A 20,404-nucleotide genomic window follows, 5' to 3' on the forward strand; every position below is an offset into this window, starting at 1 on the left:
GCTAACCGGAGCCTGATCAAAGGTCTGCGCACACGAGCATATATCCTAATCCATTTTACATAACAACAGTCATTGTGTAAGTGTTGAAACAATGCAATGTGCTGAGAGAAAAATTTGCACCTCCTTTAGGAAAAAAGCATGTCAAAGAAGCTTTCCTTTGTATCACAGAGAGTTCCAATGTTATCGCGATCTATGCATCTGCAAATCAAAGCATACATAATCAGGAAGAGTGTTCCCTATTAGTGCGAGGAGTTGTATTGGATTGATATCATTGGGTTATTCATTTTGGGAAAATTCTCAAGAAGAAACAGTTGCCGAGAAAGACTTCTGAGTTTTACTCGGTCGGCTGTGGTTGGTGCGGTGACCGTGGCAGAGGAGCGGAGGGTTTATGAGGACATTGTCATCTTTTTATTTTCTTATTTTTTAATCACTAATGTGAATGTAAGGGCTGAATTAAGCAGCCTTACCATCATGCTAGAACACGCTTCCCTATCATTATTGTCATGGTCATTGCTTGTTTTCTGAGCTAGTTTCAGCATGAATTCAAGTTACAAATACATCTAACAAAGAATACCGGCTGCACAAAACTATCCTAAAATGATAAGATAGATTTCCATGGCACGGGTTTTTGGTCATAACGTTGCGTGCTTCAGTTTCAGCCTGACGTCTCCGGTCCTTTGTTGTCATCCCTATTGATGAGATATGAGAGCATCCATGTAGCATTTACAGATTCTGACAAACATGACCACATCTGGTTAGCTGAATACATCTAAAAAGATCCAATGCAAGCGCATGTTTATACAGAGATGAAGCTGTTTGTTAACACATATTTCAGAAGCAGCAAGTAGCTGGATATATATTGATGTGTGGCTGTATATAGACTTCAGGATAGGCATATTGAAAGCAACACCTAAAAATAAACATCAATTTTTCTGTGGACATAGGATTCAAAGATTTAACTACTCAAAAGATAATAAAGAAAACCAGTCATTCTAAGTGATGAAATGACAGGATGCAAGTCAAAATTAACATGTTCAGTGCCATGAAAGAGGTATTATAAAGTTCATTATGTGCATATAACTAATACTCACAGTGCCTAACACTTTATAAAGTCTCTTCTAACACTACAAAAGCTCTTTGCAGGTGGATTTGTTGTGCCCAAGGCCCTTGCATCTACTGCACTGGAGCTGACGTTTAACTATATCTTGTGGTGCACATCTCTTTGTAGTGGGACGTCCTGGAGGTCGCCGGGTTGGAGGAGGGGTTACAGTTACTGTAACCTGAGAAGAATCTTTCTGGACAGGCCATTCCACATTTGGTATAGGATGAACTGATTCTGAGTAAGTTAATCTGTAGCTCTCAGTTGTGAAATATCTTGAACAATATTCATATGGGCTCCTTCCAATACAACTAATGACTGCAATACCATGGCAACAAGGTAAACCAGTTATCTGCCACCCTTTGCAACTACAATCCCATCGATCAATATCAACCACCTCCACCGATTCACCACGTACCTCAAATGTGTTACCAGCTGACAGTAGCACTTGAAGGGAGCGGTCCTTCAAGCTCTCCTTTTCAAGTTTTTCCTCCATGGACGGAGTTAACCTTGTCATCCACAGATCAGATTCTGCCCGCTGTGTGTAAATCAACTCCATAACCTTTGCCCGAATCGCGTCAACCATTTGTGTTATTGGTAACTCATGTGCATCTGACACCCAACTATAGAACGACTCCCCAAAGTTAGCCATCATATGGTTATATCTTGCACCTTGAAAGAAAGCATTAGCCCAATTTTGAGGCTCACTTTGTATGATCCAGTTATAAGCATCTAGTGAAATGCTTTTAATGCTTTCTATGCACCTCTGAAATACTTCAGGCCTAGATGCATAAGCTGCTGAGTACAAATCCTCAACCATGAGTCGCTTCACCTCATGAGAAAACTGTCCCTTCAAATCCCGAATAAGTTGTTCAGTCAAGTATCGAAGGCAATAGCCATGGAACGATCCCTTAAAAATATCAGCAATTGATTCCTTTAAACCCTTCTGTCTATCTGCCACAAATGTTAAGGGACAAGAGGTTGATAGTGCAGTTTTCAGTTGTAGTAAAAACCAATGCCAGTTATCATCAGTTTCTGCATCTACTACAGCAAAAGCGACAGGAAAAACACCATCATCCCCATCTGCAGCTGTTGCAGCTAATAATGTGCCTTGATATTTTGATTTCAGTGGTATACTATCGAGGAAAAGGAGAGGTCTGCAACCTTGAAGAAAACCATACAATGAGGCATGGAATGAGACAAACAGGCGCTGGAAACTTGAGTCTTCCTTAGTGGTGAAAGTAGCAAGACTGCCTGGATTAGTCTCTGTTATCTTTTCACAGAAAAAAGGTAACTGATTATATGCGTCTTTATATGAGCCTTGAAGTTGTTCCTTTGCAATTTCTTTTCCACGCCATGCTTGAAAATAATTTAGCTGGATTCCATACTCTTGTTTGATGTCATTGACAATATCCTTAGGCTTGTAATTTGGAAAAACTTTCAACTTTTCCTTAATGATACTAGCCACCCAGCTCCGAGTTGCCTGATGCCCTGTTGTCACTACAGATCCTTCACATGTATGTGTTGGATTCATCTTCTTAATACAAATTAGTTGAGTGGTTGACAATCTTGATGCATGAATTCTCCAAGGACAACCTTCTGCTTTGCATTTAACAGTCACACGATGACTATCATTCTTCTTATACCTAAAAGCAAACTGATGTGCAATGGCATATTTACGCAATGATTCTCGAAATTCATGAACACTGCTGAACCTCTGACCCACTCCAGTAATAGTATTTTGCCACTGTTGTGCACCTTTACCATACCTATCATCAGTGGAACCAACAAGAGGAAGAATAGGTGAAATGTCAAGTGGTTGATCAATCTGTGCCTCATCAATATGAACATCAACATGATTGGTATCAACTACAACATCAAGAGGTCCAGCAAGCTGGATGGCAGATTGTGTGGTATCATCCACAACCGCATCCACAACAGCCAGAGGTGCATCAACAGGTGGTATTGCTTCTGACAAGGTTGTTCTGCTTGATCTACAAAACAAGAGAACAAACAAAGTTACACTAATCCATCCAAAAACAATGAGGTATTTTAGCTTAGAAATGGAGAAGACTACCTACTGGCTGGCAAGTTTGAGACTTCAGGCAGAACATTATCTTCAAATATGACATAAATGTCAGTGGTGATAGAATCCCCATGAAACTTTATCATCCGCTTTAGGTCCTTATCATTGGAGATAGTAATGAGAGTCTTCCTATTGCCTGGGAGAAAGTACTTGAGAGAAATATTATTGATGCTACAGTTAAACATTTCAGCCACTTCCATCTTGAAGTCATTAAAATTTATTTGGTCATCAATGTCTATAGCATGAGCATCACCACCTCTATAGGACAATGCACCATCCTTATCAGTCTCAAATTCACCCCCCAACTGGCAAATTGCTATTAGTTTAGTCTCCGCCATGACCTGCCAAATCAAATACATGATAAGGAAGTTGGTTGAGATCATTGAGAGCAAAACCAAGTGTGCCTGCACATTGCCAATAAAATTCGCAGAAGTCCTCAATCTCATCTACCATAAGCAGCCCTAGAATCTTAACAAGCAAATAATCACACATAAATTGTCACGATATCCACAATCATATCAGGATAATAACAAATTTCTACTTAAAAATTTCACTATGCTCAAGCACAAGAAGAAAAACTGAAGTCATCGAGCTAAAAGTAAATTCAGCCAACCCGTATTACGTAATTTAAGAAAACCTGTCAAATTTCAAAATGCAAAAACAATAACGGGCTAAAGAAGAAAATAATTTTTCTCAGCTTTAAATATACATAGAACTAATTAAACGTCTCTCATATTCAAATGCTTATACCTAGCAAAAATTCCGGTTTATATTCAACGTGCTAATCCTCTAATAATTAATGACCACCACATCCACGCCCAATAAGTATGATGCAAAAATTTCCACCAAGAGCATCCAAAATTAAAAGGAAAAAACTAAATTAACAAAACCAATAATACAGAAACCCTAGAGAGTAGAAGAGGAACAAATATCAACACCATACGGCGAATACAGAAGGAAAGTTGTTACCTTTGGTTCCAGATCAGGAACAGAGGAGCAGGAGAGCTTGAAATTAAAAGTACCCAAGAATCCCAATTGGATTGAAAAAGCTGCAGTTTCGTAATTGGATCGAAACTGAGGGTTCACCTCACCTAATTATTTTGCAGAGAGGTTATCTGACTACGTTAACAGGTAGGGGACGCTCATGAATTTCTCTGCCAATAGTTTCTGTTACGGTTCGTGCTTTTAGGCCATGTAGATGGCGGATTAGTTTGCCACGCATACAATTCGTACGGACTATTTTTCTTGAGTGGGTCCCTTCCTTATGATTTGATTGCCTGATTATATCAGATTTCTTTCTCTTTATTCTCAACAAAAAGGAAAAAAAAAAAGGATTTTTTTCTCATTCAATCCCGTCCTCGTAAATTTTGCATTTTGATGCTTTTTTAATTTTTTTTATAAATCAAAGGGATTTTACTTATTAATAAAAATAATTATATATAATCAATGGAATTTTTTACATAAACTAATTAATGGAATTTTTTGTAGTTATCCTAATTGTTATAATTGTGCATATCAATTAGAAATTTCTTATTTTAAGTATAGAATAACTCTATTTATTTAAGTTAGAAATTATGAGAATATGAAGAAAAAGAAAAATCCAAGGCCTCTTTTGGGCAAAACAAAACATCAACTTTGTGGGTAAAGGAAGGATGAAGAGCTACTTAGGGAAAGCAACCTTTTTCAAGTATACAAGAAAACTAATAACACAGGACAAGGCTACAACACCCAATTTGAAAAGGACAGTCTGCATAGTCTTAAAATCTCAAATGATTCTCCCTTCCATTTCCCTTTGTTTCTAGAATTTTGTGATTGGCAAATGGGGCAAAATTATGGGCATGATATATTAGCAATAACTAATGCATAATGCTGCTTTCAAAAAAAAAAAAAAAAACTTAATGTATAATGGAAAATGGTAAAAATATCAACTTGACTAATGAGCCATTGATGACATGTCTAATTTATGTAATTTTATATGTTAAATAGGTTTTGATTATAGTTTAGTTCTTCAATTAGTTGATCTTAAATAATTAGGAAACTGAAAGCATGCATTTAGCCGAATCTAATCAGCTCTAGATTCATTATTCTGAATGATTTTACAAGCTCTAGAATCAATCTCAATTGATAAACCTTCCCTTTTTGCAGAATTAACATGTTACTACTTTGGAACCAGATTATGCATAGAACATAGATTGTGCTCCATGTTACCACTAACAAGCATAGAAAAAGAAAACAAACAAACTGAAATTCATGATCAAACAGCTACAAACCATCATATGATTGCAACAAAGGCATAACAATTCTTCAATTAGGGAGACATTCACAAATGGTACCATCACTAACAATTTTGTTAATGGCATCCCTCAATTTGTAGTAATCATCAACCTTGTTGTAGACTTGATGAGAAATCCGAGCATACCCAGTAACAGGATCAACCTCTCCATCCTTTGGAGCCCTAAAATAGATTGGGACTTCAACCCCAAACTCATTCCTCAAATGAGTTCTTAACTTCAAAGCATCTGATTCATTGCAAATCCTCAAACAAATAGGTAATCCAACCATGATCATGCTCCCACACATCTCCGGCGGGCAACCAAGATGAGTCCCCCATTCCTTGACCAGCATCTCCCCCATCTCCACCACAGCCTCATGGTTCCTCTTCTTGATTCCATCAATCCCACCTGGAAATCTATCGATGAATTCCAAAACTGAAGGAACTACTAATTGAGCAGTGTAGTCCCTGTTTCCAACCCATGAACTTTCTACAGCCAATCCATTGCCATACTCGTGGGATACTACAGGGTGATGCAAATCATCATCATCTCTATCATTAGATTTTCTTGAATACAGGAAGGCAACAGAAGGGGGGCAAAAGAACCATTTGTGCAAATTACTGGTATAGAAATCAGCTCCAATTTCTTTCATATCAACATCAACACACCCAATTCCATGAGCTGCATCAACAAACACCTGGTCTACATTTTCCTCTCTGCAAATTTTAACCAGTTCTTTAACAGGAATCACCACACTAGGCATGGAAGTCACATGGTCAATCACTGCAAGCCTCACTTTCTTCCTATTATCTCTTCCTCTCTCCAAGGCTTTCCGGAATTCGGTAATAATTTCCTCCTTAGATTTCACCGGAAACGGCAACTGAACTTCGATCACACGTCCACCAGCGCGGGTGACGTAAGCTTCAACGGACTTTTTCACTGACCCGTAGGCATAATGAAGCATTACAGCAACATCTCCTTTCTCGAATCTGCCTTCGGAGAAAGACCGCGCCGCTTTCTGCAAGACTATAGCGGCAGCGGTCGTGGCGTTGTCGACGAGGGAGACCTCGTCGATGTGGTCAGCATTAATTAAAGATTTGACGATGGACCGGGAGTGGAGGATACCGGGCTTTAGCTGGTTGAAGTAAAAGTGGTCAGGCTGCCGGAGGAATTGGAGCTGCCACTGCTTCTGGGCGGAGATGACAGATTGAGGACAGCTGCCAAAGCTGCCGTTGTTGATGCGGGCGACGGATGCGACGTGATGGGAGAATTCGGATTGAATTTGCGAGTTTGAGATGATAGTGGCGTTGGTGATGGTGGTGGAAGGGGAAGAAAGTTTGGGCCTTTTGGAGATGGGTATGTTGTGATCACAGTGGTCGCCGTTAAGGGTATGGTTCTGGAGATCGTGAGTGGCCATGAGAGTGGTGATTAGGGGCGGAGAAGAGAGGAAAGAGCATGGAAGAGGGTTGTGGAGGAGGAGGAGGAAGGCAATAATGTGGATTGGACGTGTGAAATTAATTAAAAAAGAAATTTAAATAAGTCATGATATGTATATAAAATTCATCGTCCATTGTGGAAGCTGAGAAGGCAAGAATGGGTGGAAGAGCCAGTGTCCTTTATGCGAGTGTCTTATGTCACTCTCCCACAAGGAAGCACCCAAAAGTCCGGCTGATGGTTCTTTGGGAATTCCGGCAAGTTTCGGTTGTTCTCAGTTCTCACACAATGGCCGTCACACTTATCTGCAACAATCTCACCATCCTAGTTTTTGTATGGCATTCTATTACTTTTATCATTTCAATTTTTGGCCAACTTTATTTTTGTCGATTGAATAATAAAGTTTAAACCTTTAATCCCTTTTTTATCTTAAAGAAAACCTTTAAGTGTTTTAATTATTATAGTAAAAAATTTTAATTAAATAATAAATTTCGAAGGTTTAAACTTTAGTGTCATTATAGTTAAAAAGTAAGACTTAAACTAGTTTTACCATCTAATTTTTGTCCAAACCACCGTTGACGTTAATATTAAACCTTTTCATATTTTTAATATCAAATAATTATGTTTTTGATGTTTTGTTTTTATTAACAAAATAATTCCATTATTTAAATTTGTATTAAAAGTATACATTTAAAAATAATTTCTAGTTGAGGGCTTTAATAATAATAATAATAATTTATATATTTATTATTTATTATATAAATATATTTATTATATATAGTAAATACAAGAATATATTTACTTTTTAAAATAAATTTTACATCAAGATTTATTTCTTTTTTCAAAATTTTAGAGATTTTATTGTTTTAGTAAGGAACATTTTGATATTTTTGCTAAAATTAGTGGCAATGTAGCAGAAAATTGGATAAAAGGATCAATTTATATATAGAAGAAAACGTGTGTGATCAAATTGTTCAATTTTGAAACTATATAGTCCTAAGTTGAAAGTTTCACTTAAATTTAAGGACTATCTTGTAGTTTATCATTAATATAAGTACCTTTAATCCAAACACTTGAATTTTTTTTATTTAAAACATTTACCTATAATTCACAAACATTTAGATTTTATTGTCAATTTCGTTGTCATTTCTTTATTTCACCCTCCCCCTTCCTAGGGTTTTAGTATCACCTAATACTTTTTACTTTTAATTTTAATATGTTTTAATTATAAAAATTCTTTAATTTTATTTCCCAACTTCAAAACCTCAATTTGAAGGATAGCTAATGCATGGTCTCAAGAGTGTCTGGAATTCATCAACTATTTGGTTTTAACAAATAATCAAATATCTCTGGAGAATTGCACCATTATTGCATCATGTATGATACAATTTAATTCTCAGAATGAGCATGTATTTATAATCAAAACTCATAAGTATATAGACAGACATAATGTTGCTACAGATTAATGATGGAAACCAACTCACAAGAAGCATAATCAATTTTCATGACCATGCTAAATCAAGGACAACAAATCCTCAGACAAGGCTAACTTTTCTGCAAAGCATTCTCAGGATGAAGTGCACATCAAGTTATACACAAAGGCACCATATCCACATCAACAAGTTTTTGGTGGTCAACAAAGGAAAACTGCAATAGGATCTATGTCTCCACAAAAGAAGGATAGATGGGCTCATTTAATACATGATAGTTTCAACATTAATAGTAATGTATCACTAATTTATTTTGTCATAAGCAGCTATATTCTGGGGTTCACATTCAGGACTGAAAAGGCGGACCAGGAGAGCAGTGGTTGAACTCACAGAAATAGCTCCACAAGTAGCCCAGCGAAGGCTCCTAGGAACTGTAATTCTAGGACCTGCATGCGAATGCGACAATGTTTCAGCTTTAACCAAAATATGAAATAAGAAATCACTGACCCATTGCTAACCACAGGCCAAAATTCAAAACCAAACTACACAAAAGAAAAACAGAACTGCACAAAACAATGCTTCCTACTCATATCAAATAATGTATCCACATCCTATAAACGATGAAAAATAGAATATAACTCACAAGAATCAATAAAATATTGTTCAGAACAGTACAGTCTATTGCATTTCCTTCAATTTTCCCCCCAATTTTTTAATACAGTACTATTCATTTTATGTTGCCTTCTGTTTTTCCATTGAGCTTCCATAACTTAGAGAATCCTAAACAATTATCCTAAATAAGTATCTGATAACTCTATAATTCTGATAAACTTATTGCTAGGCTTACCAGACAGGTGAAGCCAGAAATTGAACCAGCGTGATGCATAAGGAGGACTTACTTTTGCCAGCAGGCCAACTGCCAACCTCTAACGGCATGTAGCTCAAACTCCAGACCATTTGAACAATGCAATTGTACTCATTTATTACATCAAGTTTATAGTTTCAACACCGTAAACTTGAGTCACGGGACTCAATGATCAGATTCAATTTGGATCGTCCTGGCCAATCAGTATCCTACCATGTCCTTCCAGACTATTGATTTAGGATGCATATGCCTCATGTTTGAATTGTCCGTCACTTTACTGGAACAATCATCCAGTACTACAGATATGATTACCTACAAGACCTTTCTAGAACCAACATTTTCCCCAGTTTTATATGACTAACTCTTATTTGCAAGAATCATATGTGAGAATATCAATAATTAAGAACACAAACACATCCAAAACCAAGATGTTGTATATGCACAACAAGATTTAATTCAAATAGACAGGTTCAATCATGAACAAACTTGAAAGCCATCTATTAAAATTGAACAATTGAGGTTTAGTAGAAATGTAATAGAGATAGCATAGCAGAACATACCATAGTGCAACCTACAGAGAACCCAGAATCCTAACGCTCCTCCAACAGTAAAAATTCCAGCTGTCTGCCTCATTAGTCTGGAACAAGGTTTAGCATCTGACCTCATCAGCTCACCATCTGAGAACCCAAGGAAGCGCCTCAAAGCCATCTGTTAATCTGCCGATTTAATTTGCACAAACCTCAGAAGTTAATGGCGAAATCCTATTAATATAACTGAATTTGGAACCATAAAACCATCAGATACAAAAGCTCCGAGATGCAATCAAATTAAAAATACGGATCATCATGTATAAGACTATCTCAGTGCCGATAATTATCTACCATAAAACTATTTCTCATAGTGTCATTTTGTCGAACACTTAGATAGCAACGTGTTAAAAAGCCACTAGAAACAGGTACAGGAAAATAAAATCCACCAACATTGACAGAGCTAAAGACAGAACCCACCTCAAAGAAAACTGAGTAAATGGGTATGCAAGATTCAGCGAGGAAGCTAAGAGATTTGAGTTTTCCAACTGAGCAAGTAGTGGTTTTGCAACAATGCCTCCTATGGCTACCAAGAGTAACCAAAACCAGTGTGATTTCAAAATGGGCTGAGAGGTTTTGGGCTTCTTTTATGAAAACCATTATGTTTTGGAGCTCCACTGTACTCCAATCACAAATGGGCTAAGCCCATGTCCGCAAAAGCTTCACCGCTGGGTAAATTTGACTCTGATTTAATTTTTATTTGAAAAAGTCCCCTTAAGAAAATGTGAAAGATGAACAAATTTTGGGGAAAAAAATTTTAATGTGTGGGTGCAGCTAAGGGTTGTTCAGGACCTGTGGCGGTGATTGGATTCTTGGCTATCAATATGTCTTGGGTACTTGTACAGCAATTGAAGTTGAGCTTTAGAGCATTCTTTTGATTAGGTTCAAACTGATTTACAGGTGGCCACACAATTAATTAAGAAAAGTTTAGATAGAGCTGGCTGGATTAGGAATCTAGTTTCTGAGATTACGATTTTGATGGGTTATGTATGGAAAGTTTATTTCAAGCACATTTTTCGCGAGGCTAACTCTGTGGCGGATTGCTTAGCGAAATCGTCAGTTGAAGACCTTTTTGGGATGCAAATTTTGAAAATGCTTTCTATGGAGTCTCTATATGACCTCGTGGCTTTGCTTAAGAGTTTAATATTCTCTTATCATGTAAAAAAAAATTTAAAATTAAATGAGAGTAGAGATTTTAAAAGTAAATTTGCATAAGAAAATTAAAATTTACTTGAATTTAAAATTTGACATTGAGTTTTTAAAATTTAAATTCGTTGAAAATGGAAAGTTGAATTATTAAATATAAAAATAATATTGATATTTTTTAAAATTAAAATGAGATAGAATTTAAAATTATATTATATTGTAAAAAATAAAAGTTATGTATTCACGATAATCTTTAGTCGGATGAAAACTCTGCATTCACAGATTTAATATGATAATAAGCGCGTCTAAATTAATATGAAAGATTTCAGATTTCACTCCACCATCTTTTATTTTTTATTTTTAAAAAAAATCTTTTTCATAAATAAAATAATAATTCCTTTATTCCATAAATTAATTTTAATATTAAAGCCAATCTTTTAAAACAAATGGAGTATTACTTATTATTTTTGTTTTCATTATTTTAAAAAAAAAGAATTTATGCATAAATAAAATTAATATTTTTAAAGAAAATTTAACTGCTACAAATTTCAAAATCATAAATTTTTAATTATCCGGAAAAATTATCTATTATATCACAAATATCCATTGGTGAATCTGAGGCCAACAGAAACACCAAGGATGGTCTATATTCTCTTACAAAGTATTTTACTGTCATATGTAGTTATGTACTCTATTGTCTATTGTCTTTTAGAAACTTCCCGAGTAATTTCTACAGCAAGACAAAGAAAATTTAAGATTATCAGCAAAATTAGACCTCCTTTTCAACAATAACTCGAAACTTCCTTTTGCAGATCTTAATCTTAATGAATCCTTTATTTGTCTGTTGCTACATTATTGCTTGTAGTTATCAAAATCAACCCATACGCGCTTCAAAGAAGCGTGAACACAATTCTCCTTTTCTGTGGATGTTAAATAGTGAATACCAAGGACCCTCTTCCCAGCTTTCAGGAAACTCATCTTTTTTCATATTTTTCACTCTGTTGACCTCAGCACCAACTGTTCTCTTTGCTTCTGTTATATCCCATCTCAGGTTGTTCTTCCAAAGCTCAGGTTTTTCTTGTGTTAGAGCTTTTTTCAGTACATGTTTCTTTTCACGATAGAAAGGTTGTAATAATAACACTCATCTTTAACTCTTCAAAAACTATGATTGATACTGTTTAATGTTACTTTAGTCACAAGATATTTTTAGGCTCTCAGTTTCTGCTTCTGATAAAAGCCTCTGGTCTTTTCTTGTTGAATTCCCATGGATGCTCATGTAATCATCAATGATTGAGAAGCTGGAATTTGGTTCACTGATTTTACCACCGTGATAGTGGGAGGCTACTGATACCCTGAATTAAACCTGTTCCTTTCTGAACTTTAATTCATTTATTCACCTGTGATTTCTTTGTGATTATCTAAAACTCCTATGGCTGATTTGATTTCTCCTTGCAGGAGTTTACCTAATTATGGGGAACCAAGTTCTTTGGTTGGCATTTTGTTTCTGGGTTTTGACAAGCCTACTTCTGCCTGCTACCTCTGATGGCCTAGTGAGAATAAGCTTGAAAAAGCGTCCTCTGGATCTCGAGAGCATCAACGCTGCTAGACTTCTAAGGCAGGAGGGAAAATTAAGAGTTGGTGCACACAGCAGGCTTCATATTTCAGATATGGATGTAGTACCCCTTAAAAACTATTTGGATGCTCAATACTTTGGAGAAATTGGTATTGGCTCGCCCCCACAGAAGTTCACTGTCATATTTGATACTGGCAGTTCAAATCTTTGGATTCCATCATCAAAATGCCACTTCTCTGTGAGTTCTAATCACTTCTACTAGCTTTTCATTATATCCTGAAAAAGAAATCAGCTACTGACTCTAATTACTTGCAGCTTGCCTGCTATTTCCATTCTAAATACAAGTCGAGTCGGTCCACTACATACACCAGAAATGGTAATAACATATGTGGTCTCCTGAGGTTTATGTTCCCAGAATGCTGCAATTAGAACTAAATCTATACTTTTTCAAATGTTGTTCAGGAACAACTTGTGAAATACAGTATGGATCAGGATCAATTGCTGGTTTCTTTAGTCAAGATAATGTTGAAGTTGGGAACCTCATTGTCGAGGATCAAGTAGGCTTTAGTTCCATGTGTGAAGATTAAAGAAATAATTTGTTTTCTGCCAACAACAATGCATGATACAATTGTTTTTGCTCCAGGTTTTTATCGAGGCTACACGAGAAGGAAGTCTTACATTTGTCTTGGCAAAGTTTGATGGAATTCTTGGTCTGGGGTTTCAGGAAATCTCAGTTGGGAATGCTGTTCCTGTGTGGTAAATTATTTCTGTTCATACTTTAGTTACTTAACATTAACATTTTTCCTAGGAAGATATCATTATGCTAAGCTTTCTTACTACTAGCTACCAAATTGGACACATTGATTCATCATAAGAATGCAGGTATAATATGATGCAGCAGCGCCTCGTAGGCGATGATGTCTTCTCATTTTGGCTCAACAAGGATCCAGAGGCTGCAGAGGGTGGTGAGATTGTTTTTGGTGGTGTTGATGAAAAACACTATAAGGGAAAACATACCTATGTTCCTGTCACTCAAAAGGGTTACTGGCAGGTCAGAAAGGACTCTTTTTTTTTTTTTTTTGCAGATCAATTTTATTACTCTTCTTCTTAGATGCCATTCCATTTGAAAGAATAAGTTTGGACAACCAACTCTTAAGGACCTTTCCATTTTCAGTTCAATATGGGAGATTTTCTAATCGGAGATCATTCGACAGGTGAATCATTCAATATGAACATCTGCATAGTTATGCTATTTACATTTTATTATCAAAGGAGCTCTCAAGTTGATAATCCCCAATATAGGAACTCAATAACACCTTAGATCCAAATAATTTTCGTCACGAGTCATATCTTCTACTTAGAAAAAGCAGCAGACCATGTCTAATTTTTCACATGGAATTCTCAGTCGGCTCTCAAGTTCCCAACTAGAGATTACAGATTTTGCTTGGAAAGTTGAATGGAAATTACATGCCTGTAGAAAACCAGCTTATACTAAAGTCTACTGATATTTTAAGAATACTATTGTTTTTCCAGGTGTCTGCCAGGAGGGTTGTGCTGCAATTGTGGATTCAGGAACATCCTTGCTTGTTGGTCCAACAGTAAGTTAATTATTTCATCTTTTCATCAATCAACTTCCTTCAAAAGAGTCCAATTCCCACCGATCATATTCATTTCCTCCTTCATATATTCATTATTATTTCAATGATACAATAGGCTATTGTGACCGAAATCAATCATGCCATTGGAGCTGAAGGGATTGTGAGTGCTGAATGCAAGGAAGTGATTACACAGTATGGAGAGTTAATATGGGATCTATTGATATCAGGGGTGCGGCTAACACTTAATTTTCTTGTCTTTTTCTTATGTTTTTCAATCTTTATATGCATTTCCTTAGTATATAAACTTATAATTTATATTGTTCAGGTACAACCTGGTAAAGCATGTTCACAGGTTGGTTTATGTATGTTCAATGGGACTAAGCACGTGAGGTAATGAAGCTTAATGTTCTAAGATTTTCAGCAGTAGTTGATTGTGTGCATAGTTGATTTCCTATCCTTTTTACCACTTAAATGCTTTTGACCTTGACTGTGAAAGATGATTATGTGCAGCACTGGGATTGAATCAGTGTTGGAGAAGGGAAACAAGGAGGAATCTTCTATTGGGGATGATCTTCTGTGCACAGCCTGTGAGATGCTAGTCATTTGGGTGCAGAATCAACTAAAACAAAAGAAGACCAAGGAGGCTGCACTCGACTATGTGAATAAGGTGACTTATTTTTGAAAGCTCACCTCTGTTCAGAAGCCAGTTTCTGTTTCTGTCTATGGTGTTAATTTCTGGGAATGATCCATGACACAGCTATGCGACAGGCTACCAAGTCCAATGGGAGAGGCAGTGATCGATTGCGAGAGCGTATTAAGCATGCCAAATATCACTTTTACCATAGGAAATAAACCTTTCAATCTCACTCCAGACCAGGTTTGTTTCATTGCATGATGCCTTTGTAACTTGTGGAATTAGTGCATGATGAGTCGCAGTCTCAAAACCACTTCTTTGTCTGCAGTATATTCTGAGGACTGGAGAAGGCACAGTAGCAGTTTGCATCAGTGGGTTCATGGCCTTTGACATGCCTCCTCCAAGAGGTCCTCTCTGGTATGCAATTTTTCTTTTTTTTTTTTTTGTTCTTCAGGGTTTATGGCACTAGAAAACTGCATTTTGAAATTCAAGATCATGACTTTCATTTTTCATTTTCTGCTTTTTTGTTTTGTTTTGTGCCTAAATTGGCTGCTCACAGGATCCTTGGAGATGCATTCATGAGAGTGTATCATACTGTGTTTGACTTCGGTGAACTTCAACTAGGTTTTGCTGAGGCTGTTTAGCGCAAGCAAACCTTTTATTAGGTTACATATTATGATCAGCTGCTCTGATGGCAGATAGTTGTGATGTAATGGATATAAAGGTTTGTGCTTGTTTATATGTGTATCATGACAACAAATGGATTACTGTAAGCTGACCTTACGTTGAAAACCTTTTTGCTTTTAAGTCTCAATGACGCTTTGCAGGTCAAAAGCATTCAAATAATTCAATCTTAGTTCAAAAGCATTCAAATAATACAATCTTAGTCATTAAGCTATAATTTCAAGAAAACAGAGGGTAAAAGGGGTTCTTTGCAATTTTACCTCTTTATTCTCCCGAGGATTTTCATGGACAAATTTTCCTTTTCATATGAACCAAGCCCATGACGGTACATAAAAGAAAGTGCTTAAATAAACAATTATAAAATCAATATCTACATTTACAACAAATGCTGCATGCCAAATCTTAAAAACAGATGGATCCTTGCAATAAAGAAAGTTTCTACATAGTTCTGTATCATCATACAAATTATGTTTTGCAATAAAATCATCTGTGGTCAGAATATTCAAGATAAGTGTTGAAAGCTTTTAAATATGATATTCGGACCCATTAACCATGAAGAGGCTTGAAATTTCAGGCATTGGCCACAGACAATACAAATCATCAACCAAATAACATGAGAACATACACTTTGTGTATTGCTATTTCCTGCTGCAGTGTCAAAATTTACTGTTCTTCATCGCTATCATCGCCGAATACTGAGGCTACTGCAACTTTTGGCTTCTTTGCAGCAACACCACCAGTTGGCTTCTATTAAGTAAGTGACAAAGGAACAAATCAAGAGACTTTAAAAAAGGTGATAATAGTAACTACTTTTGCTTTTTAGGTCCCAAAAGGCCATTTAGCATACTTTCACGAATGTCATGTAAAGTGTAAGAATTTTGGTTGGCAGATGAGGTGGTGTTCAGGTTTGGTTTACTTAGTTTTCATCGACCTTGAGCTTGAACCAAGTTCAAATTTTATTGTTCATGCTAGGCGGTCAAATAAAAGCCATGGGAAACTATATAAAAAAGTAATTATATTTAAATAATCTATTTAAAATTTTGATAATAAGATTTATTTAACCCCAGCAAACTCTCATATGAGTGAAACCACCTAAAATGGCCATAGAGCTGCAAGTTGTAAATAAATGAAGGGCCACCAAAGCCATACCTTAGAAGTGCTACCCTTAGAAGAAAACCCAAATTTTAAAGCCTTCCGCTGATCTTGATCAGCAAGTGCAGTTGCACTTCTCAGAGAATTGGAAACCTGACAAGATCCAGATTCTTCCACTTGCTGTTGCTGCTGCTGTTTACGAGCATCTGCCCTGTATTGCATTAAACAAAGTGAAAATGAAGTGAAGGAAATCAGGCCTAAAGATGATGAACATGCTAAAATGCAAAGGTTAAAATATATCAAGGAAACCAAGTTCACAACTTACATCTGAGCGAACTTAGCCATCTCTCTCTCTTGTCGTTGCTGTTCTCGCTTTTGCCGATCATCACGACTGCTAGAACCATGCATCTCTCTCATTTCCTTAAAACGCTACAAGTCACATCCAAGATTGTCAAAAAATTTTTATCCTAAATATGAAGGACATACTATGGACAAAAAGAAAATTCAGTAATATGCCAAGTAAAAAAAAAAAAACCTTTCTGTGATTGTGATCATATGAACTTAGGTGAGCTTCAAATTCCACAGCCAGTTTATACTGTTTGCTGCAGAGATCACAATAGAACACCTTCCTTATTTCTTTCACCTCAGTTTGAATTTTCTGCTCCCGTACTGCTAACACCTGAATTTTCATAATGTGCACGAAGCAGGCAGTAGAAGCCACCAGGTAATAAAAACTGCAGGAAATTCTCAAGAGCTTCCAAAGTTGATGTTCTCCTAGGATATAATTCCCGTCAAAAGACATGCATATAAGCTATATGCTGCCTTCTGCTATTAGATGTGGGTTTCAGAAAAAGTAAAGCATCAACCTCAATATATTTTCTACTAGTCAAAATATTATGGTGATTTTCATGAGTTTATGGCATACCTCCCGTTTCTTCACCTGTTCCTCTGTTTCCTCAATCTCAACATCCAGCTTTTTTCTCTGGATATTTTCTTCTGAGGTGAAATAATCATCTTCTTCTTGTTTTCCAATCCCTAACTTCGAATCTCTAATCCCAGATTTTATCGGCTCAACTATTCCTGAACAAAAAAAAAACCAAAAAGATAATGAAATTCAGAATAAGGTAAGTCAAGCATTAATTCCATAGAAGTCATTTGTTGAAAGGCCTCCGATATCATTAAAAAAGAAAACCCATTCTTCCTGAAGTTAATCCAGGGGGGAAAAAGAGAAAAATAGTTTGCAGAACCAGTAATAAGATTTTGCATACAATTCACATATCAAAATCATTTACCAGAAAGTCACATGACATAGCATACAAATATGTCAGGGAACATCCAGATTCCAAACATACCCTGCTCATCCTTGCCAAGACCTTTCCCCTTCCATCCCATTTTCTGAAGAAGCCTAAACCCTATGTTAGATGCCGTCAACTTTGTGTCCAGTGATGCCTGTTCAACGTTATCCAGATCGACATTTTCTGTGGGTTTGTGATTAATTGGCAAGCGAAAATCTTCCACCAAATCCTCAATAAGAGTATTCTGATAATCACATAGCAGAAAATGAACAAATGGCACATTAATATACTTAATGCATGAGTAAATCGATAACTATTGCAACAATCTTTTTAGCATTGATAAATAGCAAAATAGTATATTAGATGTGCTTCTCCCAATTGAGCCATTCACAGGCACAAATTTATTGCAGCCAACCAAAAAAACCATACGTGTATCAGATACACAGAAAGGGCACATAACTGTATACATCTTTTGGTTACCTGCTCCTTATCTTGTTGTCCATTGTCTTGCACGTTTGTTCCCTGTTCACCATTGTACCATCTGTTGTCCATTTTGTACCACCTAAACTGCAAACCAAGAAACTAACAAAATTAGAAAAGTTTACTTCAGACAATCCAGCACAGAAGAAAAAGAATAAATACATCCTAATTAGGGTTTAGACATAGTAAAGTCATTGAGACAATACAAATTTCAAAAAGTTCATCCAAGGCCTGAAAATATCAGCTATAAAAGAGAAATGAGAACAGAAGAGCTAACAAGAACAAATGAGAAATCTTGAGCGTATTAAACCTTGGTTTGATTACCAAGGAATAAATAAGAAAAAGTTGGTTTCTCACCTATCCTAGCTTAAAAAACAGCAATAGTAAGAAACACCCACAAATCTCATCCTTGTATATATCTCTCCAAGTTTCAAACAGAATGCTCAACTGAGTAACCTTGAAAGTTGAAATTTAAAAAAAAAAATTCAAAACACTAAGCAAATTCTCTGTTCAAATTCATATCATTCTCCAAGATCCACACAGCTAACCGGAATTGTGTCAATTAATTAGTGGCTAAAGAGGATTTATAAAGTGAATCAGATTTAGATTAGCAAAGCAGAGTGAGATTAAATAAAATAATGGCCAAAAAAAAAAAAAATCAAAATATGATCAAGGCATAGAATTAGATTTAATTGAACCGATATTGAATCGATAGAGGAAGAGAGAAAACAAACCTGCTTCTGAGTTCTGATCCGTGTCTCTAGAGCCGCGATTCTGTGCGTTGGGTAACGGTGGCTCTGTCAACCTTTCTTCAGGTTTTACATGGATACTTCAACAGAGCAGAAGGCTGAGCTGGTGAGGGCTGGGTTGGGCCTAAAAAAAAAAAGCTTTCTCTTTATTTTTCCAAAAAACAAATGTATCATTCATTTAAAAAAAATATATCTTGGAAATTTTAATTTTTTTTAAAAAAAATCATGTTAAATTTAATTTTAAATAAATTTAAAATATTTTTCTCCTCCCGCAGCGAAGGTAGTCGACGTTATTTTACAGCACTACTGCATTTTAAAATTTAGATAATAATGGTTATGAAATTAATTTTTTAATATTATAAAAATATAGTATGTTAATAATTTAAAGTTATTAAAAAATTATTTTTTTATTATATATAATAAAAATTTTATTTTTTTACCTTTCATAAAATTTTATTTTTAACTCTACTTATTATCCATTATAAAAAAATAATTAAATAATATAGCAAATTTTTAAATTTATAGTAATAATTTACTATTATTTCTTTAAACTTGTTTTTCTTTGTTTGACCTCATTAATATTTTCAGCCAATTAGATTTTTTCTTTCTTTTGTATTAAAAAATTAATCAAGCCCATCAAACACCAATCTAAATATAAGTAATTTTTGTAGTTCTAAAAAGAATTTAATATTATGAAATTAAAATTAGAATTAATTATTGACGAAAAGTTGCAAAGAATCTCACAAAGCGGCAGCTATGCAGCTCCTAGGCAAAGATATTGAACCCCGCAATGACCCAGCTGAGCTCCCAACTCCCACACTTCCAATATCAATGGCCATTAAAAAAGTCCCCAAGAAAAAGAAAGTCTCCCATTAAAAGAAGCAGAAGTTCTCCAAGAAAATGAGAAAAAAAAAAAAGTAAGGCAGCCACCAAATTGGACCTCAATTTTCTTCTGAATTGTAAATTTCTTTTGTTCATAGCTCCACAAATATATGTTGGTCAACTCTTCTTTTTTACCAGTACAGTACTTAAATTTCATTGCACTTACCATCACCATTCAAAAAAAATTCTCTTCTTCTCCACCTAGGCTTCAAATTCAAATGTTACCCATCTGCTATAAATTCAACAGCTTGCTGCTGCTTCCCATTTCATACCCAACAAAGAATTCTCAACAAGACCCTTAAGAGAAAGAGAGCTTATCTTTCAATTGCAAGAAATTTTGTGAATCTTTTTTCTTTACATCATGGGTGGCAATAGCAGGAAAACCAAGAAGTCTATTTCTTTCTTTTCTTTGTTCAAGTTCAGAAAGTCGAGTGGAAGGATTGAGAATAGTTGTGAAGATGTAGCTGATATGAAAAGAAGGCCTTATACTAGTGATG

General features: G+C 35.7%; 5 protein-coding genes across 13 annotated transcripts; 1 reads left to right on the top strand and 4 right to left on the bottom strand.

The window, feature by feature from the left end:
• Nucleotides 1-472: 472 nt before the first annotated feature.
• Nucleotides 473-4,356, bottom strand: LOC110622485. 2 transcript variants are annotated; one of them, XM_043960227.1, is made up of 4 exons: nt 4,155-4,356; nt 3,177-3,589; nt 1,092-3,093; nt 473-732 (listed from the first exon to the last, which is right to left on the bottom strand). In XM_043960227.1, exons 2-3 carry the CDS (start codon nt 3,566-3,568, stop codon nt 1,125-1,127), a joined length of 2,361 nt encoding a protein of 786 aa, XP_043816162.1. In that variant the 5' UTR covers nt 3,569-3,589; nt 4,155-4,356; the 3' UTR covers nt 473-732; nt 1,092-1,124. The 2 variants fall into 2 exon arrangements, with proteins under 2 accessions (XP_043816162.1, XP_021622685.1); XM_021766993.2 differs by having other exon boundaries at nt 3,177-3,526; nt 4,155-4,355.
• A 1,051-nt stretch (nt 4,357-5,407) lies between these two features.
• LOC110623107 (probable L-cysteine desulfhydrase, chloroplastic) lies at nt 5,408-7,162 on the bottom strand. Its single transcript, XM_021767997.2, has one exon. It carries the CDS (start codon nt 6,873-6,875, stop codon nt 5,490-5,492), a length of 1,386 nt encoding a protein of 461 aa, XP_021623689.1. The 5' UTR covers nt 6,876-7,162; the 3' UTR covers nt 5,408-5,489.
• Nucleotides 7,163-8,272: 1,110 nt separating this feature from the next.
• Nucleotides 8,273-10,355, bottom strand: LOC110623109. Its single transcript, XM_021768001.2, has 3 exons — nt 10,195-10,355; nt 9,748-9,903; nt 8,273-8,768 (listed from the first exon to the last, which is right to left on the bottom strand). Exons 2-3 carry the CDS (start codon nt 9,893-9,895, stop codon nt 8,626-8,628), a joined length of 291 nt encoding a protein of 96 aa, XP_021623693.1. The 5' UTR covers nt 9,896-9,903; nt 10,195-10,355; the 3' UTR covers nt 8,273-8,625.
• A 1,374-nt stretch (nt 10,356-11,729) lies between these two features.
• LOC110623105 (aspartic proteinase) lies at nt 11,730-15,539 on the top strand. 7 transcript variants are annotated; one of them, XM_021767996.2, is made up of 15 exons: nt 11,877-11,971; nt 12,219-12,285; nt 12,376-12,731; nt 12,809-12,869; nt 12,956-13,050; nt 13,137-13,249; nt 13,376-13,544; nt 13,668-13,707; nt 14,027-14,091; nt 14,207-14,320; nt 14,417-14,481; nt 14,602-14,758; nt 14,849-14,968; nt 15,054-15,142; nt 15,285-15,539. In XM_021767996.2, exons 3-15 carry the CDS (start codon nt 12,390-12,392, stop codon nt 15,367-15,369), a joined length of 1,515 nt encoding a protein of 504 aa, XP_021623688.1. In that variant the 5' UTR covers nt 11,877-11,971; nt 12,219-12,285; nt 12,376-12,389; the 3' UTR covers nt 15,370-15,539. The 7 variants fall into 7 exon arrangements, 6 of the variants coding, with proteins under 6 accessions (XP_021623682.1, XP_021623686.1, XP_021623688.1 ...); XM_043959619.1 differs by lacking the exon at nt 11,877-11,971 and adding an exon at nt 11,973-11,991; XR_006351935.1 differs by lacking the exon at nt 12,219-12,285 and having other exon boundaries at nt 11,730-11,991; nt 14,860-14,968.
• Nucleotides 15,540-15,811: 272 nt separating this feature from the next.
• Nucleotides 15,812-19,165, bottom strand: LOC110623108 (G patch domain-containing protein 8). Of its 2 annotated transcripts, none has more exons than XM_021768000.2 (8): nt 19,011-19,165; nt 18,277-18,363; nt 17,854-18,040; nt 17,427-17,581; nt 17,037-17,180; nt 16,827-16,930; nt 16,559-16,712; nt 15,812-16,153 (listed from the first exon to the last, which is right to left on the bottom strand). In XM_021768000.2, the coding sequence occupies exons 2-8, from the start codon at nt 18,346-18,348 to the stop codon at nt 16,073-16,075; spliced, it is 897 nt and encodes a 298-aa protein (XP_021623692.1). In that variant the 5' UTR covers nt 18,349-18,363; nt 19,011-19,165; the 3' UTR covers nt 15,812-16,072. The 2 variants fall into 2 exon arrangements, with proteins under 2 accessions (XP_021623692.1, XP_021623691.1); XM_021767999.2 differs by having other exon boundaries at nt 15,812-16,156; nt 19,011-19,164.
• Between the last annotated feature and the right edge of the window lie 1,239 nt (nt 19,166-20,404).

The sequence above is a fragment of the Manihot esculenta genome, chromosome 9 (genome assembly GCF_001659605.2).
Source record: "Manihot esculenta cultivar AM560-2 chromosome 9, M.esculenta_v8, whole genome shotgun sequence".
Classification (NCBI taxonomy): domain Eukaryota; kingdom Viridiplantae; phylum Streptophyta; class Magnoliopsida; order Malpighiales; family Euphorbiaceae; genus Manihot; species Manihot esculenta.

Coding starts and splice junctions, on each gene's coding strand:
- LOC110623105 (XM_021767990.2), top strand. CDS start 11,745: ATGAATCCTTTATTTGTCTGTTGCTACATTATTGCTTGTAGTTATCAA. Junction 11,992..12,375: donor GTTGTTCTTCCAAAGCTCAG/GTTTTTCTTGTG, acceptor TTCTCCTTGCAG/GAGTTTACCTAATTATGGGG. Junction 12,870..12,955: donor CACTACATACACCAGAAATG/GTAATAACATAT, acceptor AATGTTGTTCAG/GAACAACTTGTGAAATACAG.
- LOC110623109 (XM_021768001.2), bottom strand. CDS start 9,895: ATGGCTTTGAGGCGCTTCCTTGGGTTCTCAGATGGTGAGCTGATGAGG. Junction 8,769..9,747: donor TCTCTGTAGGTTGCACTATG/GTATGTTCTGCT, acceptor ATTCGCATGCAG/GTCCTAGAATTACAGTTCCT.
- LOC110622485 (XM_043960227.1), bottom strand. CDS start 3,568: ATGATCTCAACCAACTTCCTTATCATGTATTTGATTTGGCAGGTCATG. Junction 3,094..3,176: donor TCAAACTTGCCAGCCAGTAG/GTAGTCTTCTCC, acceptor CTTGTTTTGTAG/ATCAAGCAGAACAACCTTGT.
- LOC110623107 (XM_021767997.2), bottom strand. CDS start 6,875: ATGGCCACTCACGATCTCCAGAACCATACCCTTAACGGCGACCACTGT.
- LOC110623108 (XM_021767999.2), bottom strand. CDS start 18,348: ATGGACAACAGATGGTACAATGGTGAACAGGGAACAAACGTGCAAGAC. Junction 18,041..18,276: donor GACAACAAGATAAGGAGCAG/GTAACCAAAAGA, acceptor TGTGATTATCAG/AATACTCTTATTGAGGATTT. Junction 17,181..17,426: donor AACAGGTGAAGAAACGGGAG/GTATGCCATAAA, acceptor ATGAAAATTCAG/GTGTTAGCAGTACGGGAGCA.